This window comes from Hydractinia symbiolongicarpus, chromosome 8, assembly GCF_029227915.1.
Source record: "Hydractinia symbiolongicarpus strain clone_291-10 chromosome 8, HSymV2.1, whole genome shotgun sequence".
Classification (NCBI taxonomy): domain Eukaryota; kingdom Metazoa; phylum Cnidaria; class Hydrozoa; order Anthoathecata; family Hydractiniidae; genus Hydractinia; species Hydractinia symbiolongicarpus.
In genome coordinates, this window is record NC_079882.1 from 24,225,816 (window position 1) to 24,248,367 (window position 22,552).

Consider the following 22,552-nt stretch of genomic DNA (forward strand, 5'->3'; position numbering starts at 1 on the left):
ATCTACGTTTGTTGTTGAAAAGGAAAATAGAAAAAAGAAGAAATATTTTTTCTAGTGTGTCTGTACCCTAACGGACAATGTAACAATAATTAGTATAATAAGCTTCAGCTTTGGTAAGTGGGAACAAAAAACAACAACAAACATAAAAGTGAGGCAGACGCTTAAAAAAAATTCATAATTATCCCAAATAATATAATACACAATCACTGGTAAAGTCAAAATTATTGAACATCAACAATGAAAGAATTACTAAAAAATAATATATAAAAATGAATTATTATTTAAATGACATACTACCTTAAGCTGGTTGATTTTCGCGGAGATTTATTTTCGCGAGGTCCAGAGAATACATTTCACGGAGACAAATTTTCGCGAATATGAATAAAATTCGCGCAAATTCAGAAACTTAAGGTATTCAAAAGCCACAGGAACAGCCAATCAAATACTAAATCCTCATAGCAGACACACAGACACATATATTTCTTATTTTCTCAATATGAGCCTGTGTCATCAAACATAAAAGGCTAAGAGAAAACTGTAAAACGATTGTTGAATGTTGCAATAATTTTGCACCGAGTGGGTTGACCAATTAATTCTTACTTCAAACATAGAAAAAAATTCACACGCTCGTTTTCCTGTCTTTAATCACAAATTCGTGTGCTGTAGCGTACCGGTGAACCACAATTCTTCCTCCTATTGAAGATCCAATTAACTATAGTAAATATTCTGTATGATTTTTATTAGGTAGTGGTACCATTCGATTTTATTGTATCAACGTTAGATTGATCAATTACGCTCGATTGATCAACTATTCCATATACAGGTCCAATTCTTAAAAATATTTTTCGAATTACTGATCTTAGTTCTGGTTTCAATTCGAATGTTACGAGATCGCATAAACTGGAATAGAACGACGGTACATGACGTTGAAACTAAAAAAAACATGAGAACACAGATTATGCCATTTAACAAGGTTTAACTTCCATATATGTACAATATCCTGCGAAACTTATCTGAATGTACACACCCTTTCGTTGTCCAACTTCAACATTTTCGTAAGAATTAATACTAGTACAGACGTCCACGCATCTCGGTGACTTTGTGAATCCAAGGTAGAAAAATAATGAAAGGCTTCATTGGTCACACTAAAAATAAAGGAGAGATGGTTTATATCTGATGTATAACCCATGAAACAATCAAAACCTCGAATAATATTTTTTGCTGAGGTCAGCAAGCCTTGTGTTTACATTTTCTGATCTTGGCGGGCTGTCTTAAGGATTGCTCCATAATGCGGAAAGTGTGACTAGCGCAGCCTTGTTCCTACAAGACTGTCAATCTCAAAAAAATCGCCAAACGATCTTAATTCAAGGGTTGTATGTTATAACTACAAGTTAAAAGAAGTAACTGTAATAAATATTAAACCTTTTTAAGCGATCTTCAACTCCGTTCCAAGCATCTGAGCGATGAGTTTCTGAGTACATACGGAAAAGTATACGAATCAAACACGCCAAGCTAGTTGTCTCTTGTTTCAGCAAGTTAGGTCTCGACCTTCCCTTGGTAAAACCTAAAAAAAAGAGAGAGATTGTAATTTGTTTGTTCCACCAATGTCCTCGCCGTCGTCTTAAGTAGTAGTCCACAAACTTAAACTAGATTTTCGTCCTTATCCACCCACTGTATACTGTGTTTACAAAATATTACCTGCTTTCCATAAAACTGTCCTTTGTTCGAAATTACAGTTAAAATTTCGCGCGAAAGTATGGGATTCGTGTAAACATTTCGAGAAGATGAATAACTGCTCCGCGTTGAGAAGGCCAAACATACCCACATCCAATGTGTCCGCTTCTGAAGACTAAAAAAAGAATAACTTCTTCAAAATGGTGCGTTATAGCCAGGTTGATCGTCATTTACCAATAAGCCGGATTTTTAGTATTAATTCTATGAACTAAAGATTTTTATTTTAGATAAAGGCTTAAGCGCATAATGGTACCAATTATTGCATGTAATAATTTTGTGAGTCAAATAAAACAAGGTGAAATAGTCTTTGCGATTAATTTTTTGCTAAAAAATTGATGAAATATTCACGGAATTACACTTATAAAGACCTTTGATAGGATTTTAGCGATAGCGTCCGATTGTGAATAAAATTACACGAATCATTATTTTTTTCAATTTTTTTTCGCGAGTACCGTAATGCCTTCATTAATTTTTTTGACATTTTGAAGAGGGTTCTATTCGAGGGAGGCGTTTAAAAGAGGGCGTGTTGCAGTTTTTAAGGATACCTATAATATATATCTTCACAACAGAAAATATTTTCAGATTTGACAAAATCCGCGAAAATTGATGCCCACGAAATTTAATACCATTAAGTTATTGCAAGCAACTACAGAGAAGTTTATGGGTAGAAAGTTATAGATTTATAGGAGATGTGACCTCGAATAAAATTTATTTATTAATTTAAAAATGTTTACGCTATCTGTTACCTGGTTGTTAGATTCAAATTCAATAAAATCAAAATTATTCTAAAGAAACAAAAAACAACGGTATATTAACTTTTAACATTTAGGTTTAAACCGATTGAGATTACAATATACACATACGCTGGAAATGAAAAAAATGTTTACTATACTATCCGCCACTGATGAAAAATATGGCATTTATTAGTTAAAAATATTACATTGGCAGATTTTACGGATAACTTCCCATTAACCTAAAGATGTCTGTTATAGCAAATTTTTAGTGTACATAGTCGATTTAATTTTGCGACGTCAGTGTTTGTGACGCGACGTAAAAAGCAAGTCAGATGTTTGTCAGTGAGAGATTGAATGAGAAGATTTAGAAAAGAACGCCTGGCGTGGCGTTAAAAGAAAAACAAATAAATAAACTACACAAATACCTGTGCAGCTGCCATATTGTCAGCGTCTTCTTTCTTGCTGGTAGCAGGAAAGAAAATTATGTTGTCGATAGTTTGAATCAGTTCCAGCTGCACCACGCATTTAATCAAGATGGAGTTGAACATTGTTTTTTCAGGAGATATTTCTAAACGTTGGAAAACTTTGGAGTAAGTGGAAAAAAAAAGAAAAATCCGAGGTTGATAATCCTTCAGGGTGAAAGATTTTTTTTAATTACTAGCTCATTTGGGAGGGGTCATAGCACCCAAGGGTATAGTTAATCGGCAAACACTAACATCCCACCCCCACAAAAATATCAAACACGAAAAAATTTAGACCAAACACGATTTCTTTATACGCAATTTATTTGGGGTACTTTCGTCACCTTTGATGCGCTTTTATTTGCACTCCATTTTAGTCAATCTGTGTCGAAATTGCAAAAATGTCCTGCTTAATTAGCCCCATCCTGTGCTAATTAAACAGGACACTTAAATAGGTCCATATATTTGCAACCTCGCCCCTCCAACTCATGCAAATAGGTCCATATATTTGCAACCTCGCCCCTCCAACTCACGCAAATAGGTCCATATATTTACAACCTCGCGCCTCAAATATAAACATGTGGTCATGCACTGAGTACGAAAAAGTAATAACCAATGACAATCAGTATTTTTTAACAATTTCGGTCAATGCAAAACAGAAAAACTTTGGTACTACAAATTTCCAACTTGTTGACTTTGTCAATTTTTATCATAAAACAAGCCAGTTTGTTCTTATATAAACAGTTTATATAAGAACCAGTGGAACCAGACCATTATTTTATGTCTCAGCAGCAACTTACTTTCAACGCGAATGCGTGGAAACATACCTGTCTAACATATTTTATATAAAAAGTAAGACACAGACTTTATTAACGTAACCTAACCACCCTCTGTACCAACCTGCACAACTCGAACCAATGAGACGTGTAAACACATAAGTTGTTTTCACAACATCAAGTGACAATAAGCGTACATTTTTAATAATTTGATCGACGTCAGAAAAAGCACCTTGATGTGCGTTTGAACGAACTTATGGATTATAAACAGTAGTTCAGAGAATACATATAAATGCCGAACACTTACTTTGTCGAGTGATCGAGTGTAAACTTTCCTTCGAGTCAAATCTAGATATAGGTGCAGGGTATTGTGGGAAATTGTGTAAACTGATGTCATCGCCTTCGTTGACGTCATCATTGTAACGTTCAATATTTGAATTAGAACCGTCTGCTAAAAAAAGCATTGTATTATGTTTAAAGGAATTTGCACCAAACATTACCAATATTTAATTCAAAAACTCTTTATCTAAATAACTAGGGAAGAATTTTAGTAATGATTGGAATAAACTAGGCAAAAAATTATGTTGCCTCGCGTAACCTGAAATATGCGTAACCATAATATTTCACCAAATACAGACGTTTTTTCATACAATTTTCTCAAAAAAAAATAGCTTGTACAACAAATCATACTGACAAATGGTTATTTTAATGTAAGATAGGATTACCTTCTGCCGAACCATCTATACCAGCACTCCCTGGGAACTACGAAAGAATACAAAAATGATCGTGATCATTCGCCATTTCATTGTGGTAGTAGACCACATTGAGATGGTTTACTTAAGACATTTGAACACCATACAAGACGAAAATAATAAAGGTTTTTTATCACTGCTGTTGAATCGGTAAACAAACAAACACACAAAAACAAACAAATAAACACGCATATATCTTACCCTATACGGTGTAGTATTTGGAGACAGCGGAGGTGACGTTCTAAGTGAATGTGTTGCGTGTTCTGCATTATAGGCATCAGGTTTCCATAACAACAAATTGTGAGGAATGGATGATTCGAATATGTTTCGTATACAGTTACAAGTGCTTGTCCAAATTTCTGGTGTAAATTTCTGGCCGTTAGAAATGACCAAGTTTTCCAAACAGTTGACGCCCGATCTAGCAAGCTGCTCGTTATCTAGAAGACGTAGAATAAAATATAGGTATATAAAAAAAACGAACAAACGAAGCGAACCAATCATTTTGCGCTGCTAGCATTAATGTGTAACTTTATCGCGTGTTTGTGCCAGGCCTCTTGGTATCTTTAAATTGATTTAACATATATTCACAGGCTATATTCAGCTATATTGGAACTTGAATGAAATAATCGAACCAGTTATATGGTGAAAGTTAATTTGACCAGCATGGGAATCATTTCACCATTTGTATCCCGTTTTCCATATTGTACAGTTTCGGTTGATCCTATCTCGTAGAAAATCGTCTTGGACCGACATCAGTCTCTAGGGTGTGAAAATGATGGATAAATTTTGGATAGCTTCGCGTGAATCCGAGAACTAAATTCACTTCCCCATCTCAACGTGTTTAGGACTTATCTTAGTATTATTACGCATAAACTTTTCAATGACAACAAAAATCTTTTTTTACACCTGATAAGATTTCCTTTAATATATTTATATTTGACATAATTTTGCAATTTAGAACTGACCGGTGTTTTACGCACGACAACCCTACCTTGCTGTACACACCATACCAGATGCGAATACATATCTTCTAACAAAATATCAGCAAGCTCTCCAAAATACTGCGAAAAAACATCTATGATGGCGTACAAGGCATGGTTGCACGTCGTTGTCATCCATTCCGCTTTCTACATAAAGTTTCAATTAGAATATAAAAAAGATGAAGCAATAGTGCAATTTGATTGATTCTTGAAACTTATTCTTTTGTCTTACTAAAAATTACATTTATTCTTTAAAAAAATAGCAGGTAACGTTAAAAACAATGTTAATATAAATCACCTCCATCCATTCAATTTGTTGATCAGGTAGCTTCATACTGCCGAAAATTCGAAAAACAACTCGAAATACTTCCTTCCACCAATTCGCACTGTAGGTATGACCATAACTCTTTAATATCTCAAACATCACTGTAAGAGCTCTGCGAAGGAGAAATTAAATAAATATAGAAATCATAATGGTAGCGTTTCTTGGTAAAGTATATTCTAAAAATACATACCGCGTCCTTACGTCCAATTTGCAACGGTTAATTATACACGATAGCTCAAAAATGACTGGAAACCAACCTCGTACCCAGATTCTATCAGTTTCTGAGATTCCAGCTTCCTCGGAAAAATGTTCTCGAAACATCTATGAAAGATAAACAACATATTAATCCTTGAAGTGATTCTTAACTTGTCGCAGTAAGGCAGCTTGATTGGTACTATAGCAACTCAAGCTAGGACTAAAACGTCAGTAAACCTGCGGTCTTAAATCCCAACCAACTACGCATCTTGTAATTAAAGAGGAAATGTAAACTTCTACTTACGTTTGGATTCTCGTAAACATGTTTTGCACAATGACGAATCAATCGAATGGCTTCCATACTGGTGTCTGGAAACGCTGCATTACAAGCGAATTCTGATAAACATTTCACAGCGTCTTGAAATGAATCGACAGTAGCAGAGAAATGCTTCTCAAATATGATTGCTAGAAATGTTCAAAAAAATATTGGATACACAATGTTATATTAGAAAGTTTCAAAATAATCATTCTATATCAAATTCACGTTTATTGAACCAAGATTTTAATAAAAGTTTTCACCTGTTGTTTGAAAAGCCAACTCGACAATCCCTTCATCTAAATCAGATGCAGCCAAATGGAATACAGAAAAGACATTCTTCCAACCAGACTTGATGTTTTTGGCTTGTGAATTCACCATTTGAGCAAGACAACGAACAACCATATCTCGTATGGTGGAAGAACTACAAAATAACAAATCTCCACTGAAAAAACTATGACCTAATTGTCAATTGACCTTAAGGTGATTTATATTTCTCATAAGATGAATTTCACGGATCAGCTTTTATCAGATTTGACTGCACGGGCAACGAGCTGGATTTTGATAGAGACAAGAAAGATGGACAGAAAAAGTAGGTATGGATACTTTGTAAAGTCATACAGTTAGTTAAATACAACATAAGAGTTAAATGCAATGAAGAGGTAAATGCAACGTAAGGCGTAAATCTTTTGTACACATCTTAAAGATATTCTACTCACTTGCTTTTTTTCATGATATATTCGAACGGTCGCAAAAAGTCTTTTTGAAAGTGAAAATTCGACAACTCTCCTTTTTCAAGAAACTTCATTGAAAGCTGTCTCAGCGAATCAACACAGAAAAATGAAATCTCCTCAATTTGACTGCAACCAACCTAAATTGCAACGCGTTGAGATATCACAACGAAATAGAACCACCAATTATATCCAACAAAAAACCTCTAGTTACCTTATTAAAATAATCACCAAGTACTGCCCATATCCGAGACCATTGCAATCTAATACGCCCCATGTTGTAGTATGAAATCTCCACAATTTTCTGTAAACTATACATTCTTGGTTGAGCTTGGTTAGACAACTCATCCATTGACACAGCTACAAGTGCTGTCACGAAGTCAACAATAGCGTCACCGTCTAAACGTACAGAACTCGTAAATATTCTATCCACAGCAACAACAACACTCTGAGATGACGTCTCCCCCATCGATTCTTGTATACTCGAAAACTTTTTCGGATCAATCATGCCATTGGATTGGTGGTTATTTTGAGCATTACTGACAAGGCCACCAACATTGACGACTGGTGTGTTGCCACTCCCGCTCACGTACCGTGGTTTAATGCCGGTACCGATTAACTGGAGAAGTTCCAAATGAGATATACACTGAAGTACTTCAAGCCATGAGCGTGCTAAATAATTACCATCTGTATATGCTACCGTGATAAGTGTTTTTATTGTGTCTATGTTTTTGGCTTTCATTTCTGTAATAACAGCATTAGCCATGAGCATACTAAATTGACACAACGCTTGGATATATGCATCACGTTCTAACTAAAAAAAATAATAAACTAGTTGACAATCAAAAAACTGCGCTTTTGGTAACAACAAAATACCACTAAAAATTAGGAAAAGCCTGAAAATTCATGATATGATTTTTTTATCAAAATTCGTGGCTATTTTTAATATTTTATGTAGTGATAAGGCAAACGTGCAAATACGGAATACAAAGTAACAGAAGCATGGGAATAAATAAGTCACGATAAAATCAGTAAAACCTGGATATGTACAGAAGGTTTGAATTAAATGCATTATTTTACTGAACAGGACAAATCTGAGTACATAGTAACTCTGAAGAAATTGGTACGAGTAATTAAATATATGCTTAAATAATAAAAAAGTATGGAAAAAGATTTACTTGTAATTGAAATATACATGCGACTCTTATCGCACAACGCATTCCATCTAAACACAAAGTAATAAGATTGACGTCTTCGTTGTCTTGGAGACCAATACTAAATGCTGCTAACACAGGAGTCCATGAAATCTAATGCAAAAAATAAAGAACAAACATAAGATCATCATCATTAGTCTAACTTTATATAAATATACACACCTCTGACAAATATCTAGCAATTATGCAAGATCCAAGGGCCGAAATAGATTGCACATTGATGTCCATACGTTTATGGTAAAACCGTCTATTTAAAAAGGATTGCTAATGCATTTACGTTCATCACCAACATAAGAAAACTCACTTTAAACATGGGATTAATGTGTTGCATGTGTGTTGCTTGAATGAATGCTGTTTGAACATGTGAGATATCTTCCATCATGCTTTTCGCTGTTTGCGCCATAGCTTCCATTTCTTGCAAATATAACATCCGCCGTTGTTTCTCTGTCATTAGATCTGAAAAATAAAACATGTTCTCTCTCTCATTGATGATGGAATGGGTACTTGATAGAAAAAAACACGCAAAAATTACGTTTTTACTTACATAAAGTACTTGGTCTTTGATTGGAGGCTTTTTGGGGATGCTTTAGCTGTATTTCATTTTGCTGAATGTCTTCGTATATCGCTACTAAGTATTCTTTTGGTAAATCTTTTCCGTCATTAATACCACGGTTCATTGTGATGTACTGATCTAAGGTCATTTTGCGTTTGACCTGACAGAAAATAAAATAAAAATTAATTTCAAACAAAGATAAGAATAACATTTAAACAAATATTGATATTGGGCAATTAAATTTGAACTACCTCATCCTGTATATAAACTTTATTTTTAAAACTATTTACCCAGGTAGCCTTTTCAGTTCCAATTGGTACTGATATTAACAAAGGTCCTCCGAAGGGGGTTCTAGTGCATTTAAAGCTCCCATATAAGCTATAAAAGCCGATGAAGCATAGCATTTGCACAACTAGACAATTGCCTAGAATATCAATCCTATTTTGGTGCTGAGCGCTTAGCAGAAAGGATATATTCATCCTTTTGGAGTCTCTGGTATGAATAGGTCGAGGATTAAACCCACCACTTTTCTTAGTTGAAGCGAACGCTCTACCACAAGGCTACCAATCGGTCCTAGTTTGGCAACATATTCATTTTTAACAAGTTAAGGTATAATTTTAAACTGCGTAAGTTTTTTTGTTGCTTTTTATAACAAAAACCTTTTACGAGCATTCCTAAAACAGACTGACGAACTGTTACATAGTTCTAAGAAATATTTCATGATCAAAATATGTTTCTAATTTCTAAAGCAACTTACTCAGCACCCAGTACTCCAGATTGCAGTCAGACACTTTGCTTAGGGTATTATTATAAGGTATAGTGATGCATGATAAAATGTGTACTTACTTGTGAGCTATGTAAGTCTGTAGCAAGCATGATGATTGAGTAAGCAAGAACATAAGCAGCATCTGCACTGGTAAACACCTCTTCACTAAAATAAAAACAACCACAAGCATAACCACTAGCTTGATACAGAACGCAACATTAAAGATTGAAATAGTATGTTTGCAATTTATGTTTGAAAGGTCTATTACTTAAAATTCTGCAAATTTATGGGGGGATGGGGGGAGGGGGGAGGGTGGTAAGGTGTACACAATTGACATTTAACAAACAATAAAGTAATTTGACAAAGAGGATGATAAATTTATTTAAAAAAGGTCTTTGATACATGTTAATACTTAACTTAGCTGCATATAAGGTGTGAATTTACAACTTAAATCCTTTGTTTTTATAATGGCGAAAGCTACTAATTGTTTTATACAACCTTACAGGGGAAAAAAACTTAAGCAAATTTACCTAAACTACAATTTTAAAGGTATTGTCAGATATTTTTCACCTTTCGGTACTTAAAAACAATACCTTGCATTACATTCACAATATCTGCTGGCAAACTTTTCCATTAATCTATCGATCTTTTGTGCTTCTCCTGGCAGCCGAAAGTTTTCCAAAAACATTCTTAACGATGAAACGAAGTCTACTCCTTCAAAATCGATCAAATCAACATATGCATACATGATTTCTTTCCCATATCTAAACAGAAAAAACATCCATGTTTCCATTGCTAATATAAAAAGCATATTTATTACCAGCAGGATGGACGATATGTTTTACTTACTCTGAATATTCACCCAGCAGTTCACCAACCTGCGTCTAAAAAGTAAATACAGACAAAGCTTTTTCAGCTAAGTATTGACTGCCTTGGAATTAATCTTTCAGGTAATTAATTTTTGCAACAACACATAACAGCAAAAGGCCAAAGTGAGCAAACCTACTTTATCTAAGCGGTCGTCATTCATGACAAATTGAGCAACAGCCGCAGGGCTTTCTTCCAGCAAGCCTTGCTCTTGAAGATATTTCACACCTTTTAGTGGACTTTTGTTGAATCTTAAAAACAGAAAACAAGAAATAATGTGGTACAAATCTTAACAGATCACAACAATTTGATATAATATATGCAGTTATGTAATTAATTTTATACCTTTTGATGCCTTCTTCTACTAACTCTTTTCTTTGTTTTTGAACAGTTATATGTTCTGGATCATCAATAGGCACGGAAGAGCTTAATGTATTGCTTGACGCATTATTCGAGTTTAGGGAATGCTGACTGCCACCAAATGATTTCATTTCACTGTCTTCGGGTGGCAACACTTGATGTTGTTTTTGATCAGGCGTTCCACTCCCTGGTTCTAAAAACAAACGTGATACAATTAAACTTATGTGGATTTAAAACTACATGAGTTTTTAAATAACAGTTTCAGATTATTTCAGTCAAACTTTGAGAAAATATAAGCACTGTATAGTTACTGTGTATGGCATTGTATGGGCTAAGGAAGAACAATAAATGCAAATAGGTACAATAGACTGTAAATTTAGGTTAAGGTTGGTTAGTCATACCATAGCACTTTTACATATCTCTATCTGGTGTAAAAAAGGTTAAATTTTACTGCTACTCAACGGATTGTGAATTTAGTTTTAAAAGTATCTGTTTTTTTTTCACAAATTAAGCTTTTATAAATATTCAGCAAATCATTTGATGAAGACAGCTCTTTTTTGGTGCAGTTTGACGTATATATAGAGACTACCTAGCAAGATTCGAATTACGTAATAAAAGATATATGTCCAGTGGACCAAAATATTTGTTAGATTTAGATGATTTTTTGTATATGAGTTCGAATTAAAGAAGTTTTCTTGTAAAGGTTTACCAGTGAACTCTGCAGAAAACTTGTTCAACTTATATGATCTTTCAAATTATAGGAGTTTAACTGTGCTATTATGTTATAATTATTTTATGTGGACTTTTGCTTCTCTTGTAATATGTGGTAATCGATTTGCTAGGAGGGAAAATTATCATGTATATAAGGTGACAACAAAAGTATTTAGTTTGTTAGCAAAATCATAATCACAACGTAATCAGAGAAGTTTTAAGTGCGATATAATGCAGGGTTAGCAATGGTTAAACAGACTTTTAAAAAAATATATATATACATCATATTGACTTATAAAGAAACAAAACAAAACAAGGAATAAATGTTGAAAAATTTTTATACCGGAGGAATTTCCTGCAACTTGATTGTATGGATTCATATATAAGTCTTTACTCCATTGTACCATACATTTTAGAATTGAAACTAAGCATTCAATTCCCTAAAAACACACAGACTATCATGACAAACTAATATCTACAGGACGTCAAAATCTTTGTTCGTAACAAAGTTAAGTTTGGATTTTACTAAAATGCTAATCAACTTAATTTAGCCTTAATATAATATTAATATAATAAAGCATCACAATAAAGAACAAAAAAAAAAATCCTAAAATATTTAAAGGTGCAAGAAAAATAAATTTAAATCTAGTTTTTGAATTATGCAGTAGAATCAATGGTGGACCACAGCAACCTGGAATAACTTACAATAACTCTAATCTTTTTCTCTTGAACGGGAGTGGCACCAAGTTCCATGGCATGTCTTCCTTGTGCTATTTTGGACAGGTCATAAACAAGTCGTTCAAATATATTAGCGGAATGAAGGTCACAGTCGTAATTGACATACACATCAACAACTGTTTGCGCATCTATGAAGAAGAGTTTAACATAATCCAAAACAATAAATACAAACAATACCGAAAGAGGGTAACAAACACCTGCAGCTTGATAAATCTAACAATAAGAATAAAAAGAAATATACATATATCATTCGGTAGAGCATTCGCTTGACAAGCAAGAGGTTGTGGATTCAAAATTATTCATTTTATGTGTAAAAAATAAAGTTAAAATGGAGGAAACGACTCATTGCTACACAAATAGAGTTGCTTTGTTTACAATAATTCATGGTAAAAAAATTTCTTTTGAGTTATGTATACATAATAAAATTCTACTTGCACTGACAATGTCAACGTGAAAAATGCAGACCAATTACTTTAACAGTACATTTTTTTTTGGGAACTTCTGTTTATATATACAAAATTATTTACAAATTGGTACACAAAATTTAGTTTATTGCAAAAAAATAAATGCTAAATTACAATAAAACGAATTAAAGACCAAAAAAATTAAAGAAATCAAAAATGATCTAGGAAGTTGGATTCGGCATAAAAAACATATCGTGAAACTATGTAAAAGTATTACCAGCACAAATCTTTGTCAGAGCTTGCATGACCATCCACTTATGCTGAAATGAACTTGATGAAGTTTCAAGAATGTTTAAAAATATCTCACGAAAGAACACCTATAATGAATTAACAAGCAATGTAAAACAAAATCAACCATAAAGTCTCCATCAAATTAGCATTTGCATTAAAAAATTTATACCTCAATCTGCATCTTCAAGTGCGTTTTGAAATCGGATAATAAAGTGAGAAAGAGTGAGAGTGAGATTTCAAATACTTGTGGTATAGATGAAACACCATTCTTGGATAACGCAACACATAAGTATTGTTTGATAGCACTTATGAACATTTCGTTGGTCTTAAAAACCTGACCAGCATTTTGAAGACATGCTAACAAAAGTTGCAGAGATAGAATCTTTGAACGCAATTCATGAGATCTAAATAATACAATTCATTAGTACATGCTGTTTAGAGCTTAATATTTGCAGCAATCTAGGAAACTCTTCTATTAAAACACACTAACTTTGGATCCAAAGGTGCATCTGGTAATTGCTTCATAGAGAGTTTACATAACGAACGAAACACAAGAAAAGCATCTTTTTGCAATATATGAGGGAACAAAACAGCATTTTTGGCTGGTTGACCAGCTTCAATACTATCTTCTGATGTTACTGTTCTAGTGTCATCTAAATCTGGTTTTGGTGTTGAAAGTACAGAACCTGTATCTGATGTAGTTTTAGTGTGAGATTCTTTGGGAAGATCATTCGGCGTTGAAGGAGCTGAACTAGTATCTGATGTATTTGCAGTGTGGGAATCTTTGGGAAGATCGCTTGATGTTTTTTCATCCACACTTAAGGTTTCTTCCTCATCAACTTTATCAATTGATTCATTATCATCTGGTGTTTTCTCAACATTTTCTGCATTTCCAGATGATGCTAAGGAAGTGATTGCAATTAGTAATTAATATTTATGATATCAGTTCCGAAAGATGTAAAATAAACAAAAAATATCAATAACTTATTATTTTTTATTTTGGCATATAGGAACACAGAATGGTTGGTCAAGAAAATAAATGTAACCAGAACTTTTTATGTTTAGACCCTTCTTCTTGTTTTTATATATGCTTGAAACTCATGTTTCAAAAGTATCTAGCTACTCAGGTACAAAAATTTCAAATGATTTTCTAGACCTTTTAATTATAACATCTATTTTGTGAACAAAATCTTTAACATTTTCGCAGTAAAAATAGCAATCTGGAGATTGACATTGACACTAAAAAAATTGCCATAATCACCCTCTTTATAACTATCTACAAGAAATGTCCTTCCTACAACGTCTAAATTAAGACTTTGTGATTCTCAATTCACAAGTACTTTTTCAAATTTTTTATGAGTTTTCAAAACTATCAAATACATATTCAAAGAAAAGAAAAATATGATTATTGGCACAGAAATTCCTTTTTTAAGACTGGGTAAGATTGGGTAGTTCAGAGACTAAATTATTTATATCTTTTTGGAGCATTTGGAGCACTTTTAAAAAGAGGCATCAGGAGCATTTCATCTTGCTGAAACAGATATAAATTTTTCGCTCCTACTGCACCAAATCTTGACCAAGTGCAGTTTCCACAGTTGCACCAATATGGATTGAATAGAGTGAAGAATATAACCACCAGTCTGTGAACGATTCACTTAAATTTTGATGTCTTAAAAAATCATGCATAAAATGAAACAAAAACCACAAACAATAATAATTTTTTATTTATTATTTTAGACCCTTTCTTATGACTAATTGAAAGCCATACAGCTAATCTCATAAAAAATACAGCTAGACTTCGGTATGCATATTTTCAATAACCTAAATGGCATGCAAACAAATATTCTTATTTTAAGGTATGGGAAAAAGTGCGATGTTTTAAAATAGCTTCTATTAAAATTACGTGAAAGTTGTAATATCGTTGTACAATATTTTCTCAAAGTTTATAAAATTGCCTAAAAGATGATATAAAAATTATTGGAAACAAAATAAAATTGAAGAAAGACACTAAAAAATGACCCCTCCTTTACTAATGCATCTCCATTTACAAAACTTTTAGTTTTTCATGATTGATGTTCACTGTTGTGTAATCACAACACATTGATCTAAAAACGATCTGAAAATTATAGTGTAATTATTTTCCGTTTTGAAGATAGTTTCCATTACCTTTTTTTATCGAATTATAAACCATAATTTGCAAAAAAATACGTCATAACTCAAGATCTGTTTACACTTACGAATTAAATTTAAAATCGTTTTTGATATAACATGTCTTTAAAAGCCGCTCACCCTCCACCTTGTAGCTTTTATAGTTTTGTAAATGAAGATGAAAAGGCTAGCAGTACTAACAAAAAAAATGAACATTGCGAAAAAGAGCTTTAAGATTTTTAAAAATAGCATCACTTTCGTATAGTTAAATGGTCGATACAGGTGTTTTTAACAACCTCTGTATAACGCACGTTTCTGCTCATATTAAAACACTTTCACTTAAAACATATTCACAAGAAGAGAGATGGTCAAAGTTGAAATAAAAAGAAAGGAAAAGGAAAATGTTACAAAATCTGATGGAATAGAGATTAAAAAAATGATATGTTAACAGAAATGTCTGAGTCTATCACTGGATAAAACATCCATTATTTCTTTCGGCTTACACTTGTTCAATTTGCGGATTATTTTTTATTTTCAAACTTCGCTTGGCTGGAGAGTTAAAACACTTTCTTCTATTTTTTTTATTTTTTTTTGAAGTAGCAAAGGTTTTATGATAATAAGCAGACATTTTTTAATATTTAATATAGCTTGATGTTGTTAGTGTTGCTTGCTTGTAAAATGAAACTTTTTCCCGAAAAAGCATAAATGAAAGTCAAAGTGAAAAAAGGGATTTTTAATTGATCAGATGAAAACAAACACTCATTAAAAGGAAAGCGATACAAGAAGAAATTCAATGGTAATGTGTTTTATAAAGTTGGTTGTGATTACGTTATTGTTACAAAATATACTCATATCACAGTTTATTCCCAAAGTGATAAACATATTTAACCATTAAAAAGTTCACTTTTTTTTTATAAAAAAAGTTACAAAAAAAATCGCAAAAAAAAAACAAACTATTTTTTCCCTTACTCACACCTTAAAAATCCCAAGTACAGTTTGTTTAAGTTTATTTATACTTTCCTGAAATTTCCTGAAGTTTTCTGCTGATTTGACAAACGAGATAGTAATCAATTATTTTTTGTTTTTTAAAAATAGAAAAAAAACTTTGTATATAACATAAACACTAAGCACTGCCAACTTATAATCTAGTTTTAGCACTCTAAAAGTGATCAATGCTGATTTATGTTTCTCTTAACATTTATGGGAACATTTATAATACCTTGATTTTCAAATGCTGTTTCAAATGATGCAAAACCACCAAAGGATTCATCTTTGGGTGATTGAGCTTCCACAGCATCACTACTCAATTCCTTTAAAGATCTTGGGCTTTTTGGTGTTTCTGAATAGGAAGAATCTTCAGTTTCATTGACTTGAACAACAGCCTCATTCTGACCATCTTGATTCTCAGTTTTATCATTTGAATCCTCACTTTTCTCTGTGGAGTCAGTTTCTTCTTTAGTGTCAATCACCGTGCCTTTCATTCCAATTCCTGAATCAATATCTGTGGCCATGGCAGCTGGTTCAGTGTTTTCTACTTTATCTTTAGATTGGACCCTTTTAGTTTCTTCTACATTACTCTCATCGTGGGGCTGTTCTTCTTGTTTTTCAGTCTCATCGTTTCCAGAAGGTTCTGATACAACTAAATGCTGGTCCCCAACACTCTGAAATGTAAGAAAAGAATAATTCAAGACATGTTAATTAACATATTTTTGATTCTCAAACAAATTAATTTACTATTATGTTTTTTCTAAAAATTAAAACACACAGATTGTACAAAATTAATCATTTTATTAAAAATTGCATGTCCAAGTGAGAAAATCAGTAAACAAAGGAGTGTTTACACAAAGTGTTTAAGAACTCTGTACCATAACATGTATTACTTCTAAACAAGAGAGCACAGATACCATCATACTTCTGTTTAAATTATTAACCATGAACAAGGTATAGGTAATAGTGACCTAAAGGAGAGGTTGTGTTGATGTGATGTATCTAGTGGTACTTTGAAACTACAACCATCATAATAACAATCTGAATTAATGCCAATTTATTTATCATTTATTTTATTTTGATGATATTTGATGGTAATCCTTCTCTTTTATTTCCTGACTAAAATTTTCTTAAATCAGAGGGGTACAGAGATACAGATCAACAATCTTCACTGTAACTAGTTATCAACATACCCCAAGCGCTTCCATTCGTTGAAAAATGACGCTAATCATTTGGGTTAAGGTAGCTTTTGCTGTCGTTTGATTAATTAAATTCCTACTTGCAAGATAAATATTATAACACGTTCGAACAGACTGAAGAAGTGTTCCCTCATGGACTTCACATGTTGACGATGTAACAGCAGTAAGTAGTGCCTAAAAAAATAATTTGTTTTGTCCTGTATCAACATCACGATACATACAGTATTTGCAGTAAGGGTAGATGTAAAAAGTTGATCACAAATTATAAAAGAGAATAACTACAGGAGTGCCCAGCAAAAAAGCAACAAAAAACCTATACAAAGCAAGACATGTAATAAGCAATTTTTGTAGTGCTAAAATTATTCTTTACCTTGATTATCTGCAATTGAACACCTTCATCAGTCAATACTCCATTAAAACAACCACAAATTGTTTCTGTAATTCTGTCAATAAGTCGCTTCCCCGGCTGACCACCATCAGGAGCATTACCCACTATATGCCCATATGCTATCATTTTCTATATAAAATAAAAAAGTTTTTATTGATTTATCAAGCTGTTCTGGAACATTTATGCCAGTACAGATAATATTAATTGGCTAACAATTTCTTAATAACATTTAATGAAACTATAGTTTAATGATTTTTTTGCCAGTTAATATTTTAAACCAGTATGACAACAACGTGCATTTTATAGTCTGTTTGTAAGATTTTAATAGAAAGTTGGTCCATTGTCATTTTATAGCTTCAAATGGAAATGTTGGATGCAGTAAAATGTGGGTATTTTGCAAATGAGTTTCTGATCTTACGGGGTCTTATGGGCTTCCCCATCTTCCATTTGAGGAAGTTGTGTTAGCCTTGATAGTGGTTTTTGGCTTTATTCTTTTGCTTGGTAATGACCAAATGTGGCAGCAACTCATAAAAAAGAAAAAATCTATTTTTACCTGAGTATTTTATCGAAAGCGCTTGACAATGAACGAAATTTCACATAATGGCTTTAAGTTGGTATGTTGTTAATTGTACATGTGACTTTCTATACATTAATACAATTGTTTTTGGTGCACAAATCATCAAGCTAGGCTATTTTTAGGGTAACTAGACAATTTTTTTATCATTTTCTCTGACTTTTCCATGATTAAATGTAAATTTTCCCTTAATACTTATAAGTATACAAAAACGCTGTGTCTGCAATACAAGATTTCTCATAGCAGAAACATTCTTTTAATGTTCAAACCTGTAGGCAATCCAATGCACTGCAAACAATTCTTGGACTTTTTGATTGACATGCCAGTTCAAATGGCAAGAAATATTTGTCAGCAGCAATAAAATGTGATTCATCATTTTCTGCACTACTATTAAGAAGTATTATAATGTTAATGAATGTTGCACATTATTACCTGGGTAAGAGGATGGATATTTTAAAAAATCATAGAAATGATTAATACGACAAACACGGGAAAAGTTCACAAATGTGAAACAGAAGTAACTAGTATTCATTAGTTACTGTACTTTTAGTAAAACTTTTATTTAAAATTGCAGTGATTACAGCAATGATGTTGACATAAGATTCTATCAAATTTATGTTCAACTCTTCATAAAGGACATATTTTCTATCAAGAAATAGATTCTTATCCTGCTTTTACTACTTTGCTCCTTTTTAAAAATGCAATAAACCAAGCTCAGAAAATTCCTCTCTGTAAGGTCAATATTCTCTGGCATAGCTCTCTCATAAAATGTTATAATATAGTGGCAATGAGCCACCGAAAATAATTTCTGATCCCTACCTTGTTTCATTGTCCTGAGAAACTTTGTCAATTTCATCTAAAAAAAATGATAAAATCCAATTTATACATGCATATTAAAAAATTTTATTATACAAAATCTCTCTACAAAAAATATAAAACATTGGAACAAGTTAATTGGAAATTTTGTTTTTTGGTTTGTTTAAAATAATGTTCTGCATTGTGAAAAGTTCTGCTACGATTCTGATAGTATAAGAAAAAAAAAATCAAGTGAAAAAATTTTGAAAACAAAATAAGGACATGGTTATGCTCGACACAAAAGTTTAACAAAGAGACTTAGCTAACTGTTTTAAAGACTCTAAGAACATAAACTACCATAGTCATGCTATATACTATATAGGAAATTAACTGCTTTAGGGACTCGGGGTGGATACAGGATTGGTTCACTAAAACAGCACATTAAAACTATGGAGGACAATAATTAAGAAAAGAATACATTGTTTGCTGAATGAAAAATTGCAGTTGAGCTAAATTACCAAAAATTCTTTTTGGTTGTGTTCCAAAGTTCTACTAGGTGGGTTCAAATTCTGTTTTTTTAACAACAGTTTCTGGGAATTTCGGGGAATTTTTTATTGATTTGGATTTGTTGTTATTGATTTATGTCAGCCTTGATATATACAAAATAAGCTTGTGGGGAATATTAAACTGCATATGTAACCCCTTTAATCATCTCCTGTGAAGCCCTAAGTCAAAGTTTCTATTATATTATATAAATGTTCAACCACCAAATTAATTTATTTTTGACAAATAACTTTTGACATATCTAATAAATTTTTTCCTTGGAGGTGTTGGATGACGAGGTCTGACCTTTAATAAAAAGAAATGAACGCTAAAGTATTACGCTAAAGTATTAAAGTATCCACTTTCTTCAATTTAATTGCGAAAATAAGTTCTGCAAAAATCTCTTTTTGTAAATTACTTCCTTTTAATACAATTTGTTAAAGCTCTACCTTGGTTCAAACTGACCTGTACCAGGCAGTTCTCATAACACTGTAAGTTGTATTATGTAGTATAGGTATACTACAGGTTCATAAAACTTTGTGCCTTGAGAAGTGCCTGGTAAACTGCCTTTATTTTTGTAACAGGGGAATAAAAAACACAAGCAAAACTTTTTCTAAATAATGTGTATTCTTTGATAAATTACACATGTAGTTCCTTTTTTCTGAAAATTAGTGATTTCGAAAAGTCTTGTTTTTAAGGTTGTAGTTATTTAATTACATTTTCTTATCTTTTTTGAAGATTTCTGGAATCTTGTGATGACGTCACACAGATAATGAAGCCATGTAAGAATGGTCAGTTATGACGGTTGTGAAAGCTTGTTTTGAGGGAGAGACAAAGATGTGCATATTTACATGGCTAGCCTCATAAACAACAAGGGATATTCCCTGTTTATATTTCCAGGAGAGCCATAGCTTCAATAAGGAGTCCTAGGGAGTTTAATGCTCCTTTCCAGCTATGCAAACCCAATTAGGGTCCACGCTCTGCCAGACAAGTCCCTGCAACATCCAATGGCACTCACAGTGTGGCATCACCCAAATTTCCTTCAAATATCTTGAGTTAACCGGGGCTATGGTAATGTTTACTCACCCATTTTGAATTGCTACCAATGTGAATACAATCCTGGTGTCACGTATAAAGTGGGAGAGCTATAATCACTAAGCTGCAGTGCCACATTGTCTCGTATAGTGTTATTTTATAATATTTATGGGAAAACAACTTTTCAGGCAAAATAAAAGTTGTTTTCTTAGGTTTTGATATATTATCAACTAATAGAGCCCAACTTATTTTTGCTCAGAAGGTACAGCTAACCTTTAAAAAAGTAGATAATAGTTGAGAAAAAAATCCAAAGCACCCTTAATTTTGTATGAAAGATATGAAAGAACTTGAAAGGTTGTCTAGGAATTTGAATATTTTTTTTCTAAATTCTTTATTGGTTTTTTAGAATTTGGACTAAGAAGATTCACTAATTATGCATGATGTCATGAACTATAGCTCCGTGAGGGTGTCATATTTAACATTTGACAAGCCATAAAATTAAAAATGTTTTCTGGCCATTCACTTTGACGCGTTTTGAACATTTTACATAAATTTCAATATTTAGTTACTATAATTATGCTCAATGCTAGTCTATGACGTCATAAATTCGCATAATTAGCACAACTTTAAAGACAAATATCTCGAGAAATGAATGAAAATAGTCAGTCAATAGTCCTTCTTTCATTGCCTGTCAGGGTGCACACGGATATAGATAAACTCTTTAGATCTGGCATTTGCGCAGCAGGAAAAATGATGCTAAAATTTGGTGAAAAGAGGTCTTTTTATGTAAATTTCTTTTAATGGAAACATTGTTCGAAGATTTTAAACTATCATCGAGCGTAAGGCACTTTCTAATTTAGGGGTTAACCTTGCCCCTCCCCTAAGGCATGTAAATTTCATCAGGCTAAGCAACATATTTGCCAACAGCACCTTTTTGAATTCATTTAAGTCCTAACAATACCTTTGTGTGACAAAATAGACTGATATCTAGCGCCCCTAGCTATATTTTTTCCTGCCACGCAGATGCCAAAGCTGAAAGAGCTTACCACTGAAAATGTAAACAAAGAAAATCATCTATATATACGAAACTTTCTAAATATTTGCAACCCTCTATCAACCTTGCTTTTTCCTTCGCTGTCAGCTTTGTAACTAATAAACACTCATACTCTGAAATGCATTAAATTATTGTAATAATAAATATATGTAGAAGTATACAATAATACCTAGAGCAACTTCACATGCCTTCTTAAGCTGCGAATGATGTGATTTTTTGAGCTCCTTATCGGAAAGTATCTTTTCCAGTGCTCTTTTTAAGAACATATGTTTCGTCTGTGTTTCACGCATTTTGATGTAGCTAGCTAGCTATATTTTAGCACATAAAAATTATGCTTAAAATTTTATGACATATTGCTGTTGTGTAGTATAAAGGTAGCTTTATACTTCCGAAATGAAATGCTGTGTTTACGATTTTCCTGATTTCGCATCCGCCATATTGAACCTAGTTCGATTCACCCACAATACACTTTATATGCTTATGTCAGCAATTCACGCGCGGCGAAAAAAGCGAAATCGAAAGTGACGTTGACACAAACTCGGTTTGTGTCAACGTCATTTGTTTCATCTAGCTTTTCGTAAGTTTTTGAAGATACAGTCTTCGTCCAGTATGCATTTGTGGTAGTGCAATACCGACCTGTTGAAAGTCTTTTTTTAGGCCGACCTCCTTTTCGTTTAACACAGATATATTCGCACACAGTGCAGTTTAAATCAGTATGTTTTTTCCAAGCAAACAACTCATGCTTGCTTGTACTTTTGCGTTTGTCATTTTGAACAAGTCTAGCATAACATTTATTACAGATTTGTGCAGGGTGTAGCTCTGCTTTGTCGTTACACACGTCTATATTATAAATAAGTGCTTCTGAATTTTTTCTTTAACTTTTTCGTTAAGAACACTAAAATTGTTTCTTTTATCCTTTGA

The 22,552-nt window shown here is 32.8% G+C and overlaps 1 protein-coding gene across 4 annotated transcripts; it reads right to left on the minus strand.

Annotated features, from left to right (window-relative positions):
- Positions 1-143: 143 nt before the first annotated feature.
- On the minus strand, positions 144-22,092 carry LOC130655640 (brefeldin A-inhibited guanine nucleotide-exchange protein 1-like). 4 transcript variants are annotated; one of them, XM_057458415.1, is made up of 35 exons: positions 21,801-22,092; positions 19,024-19,060; positions 18,474-18,588; positions 17,613-17,759; positions 17,237-17,416; positions 16,276-16,717; positions 13,399-13,810; positions 13,078-13,312; positions 12,895-12,994; positions 12,181-12,341; positions 11,819-11,915; positions 10,750-10,957; positions 10,544-10,655; positions 10,387-10,421; positions 10,131-10,301; positions 9,618-9,702; positions 8,763-8,931; positions 8,523-8,674; positions 8,183-8,311; positions 7,219-7,818; positions 6,993-7,144; positions 6,537-6,697; positions 6,262-6,422; positions 5,953-6,083; positions 5,736-5,874; positions 5,449-5,584; positions 4,659-4,894; positions 4,431-4,467; positions 4,013-4,156; positions 2,894-3,036; positions 2,481-2,519; positions 1,699-1,849; positions 1,423-1,564; positions 1,028-1,145; positions 144-932 (listed from the first exon to the last, which is right to left on the minus strand). In XM_057458415.1, exons 1-35 carry the CDS (start codon positions 21,919-21,921, stop codon positions 741-743), a joined length of 5,790 nt encoding a protein of 1,929 aa, XP_057314398.1. In that variant the 5' UTR covers positions 21,922-22,092; the 3' UTR covers positions 144-740. The 4 variants fall into 4 exon arrangements, with proteins under 4 accessions (XP_057314398.1, XP_057314397.1, XP_057314396.1 ...); XM_057458414.1 differs by having other exon boundaries at positions 4,013-4,153; positions 18,474-18,591; XM_057458413.1 differs by having other exon boundaries at positions 18,474-18,591.
- Between the last annotated feature and the right edge of the window lie 460 nt (positions 22,093-22,552).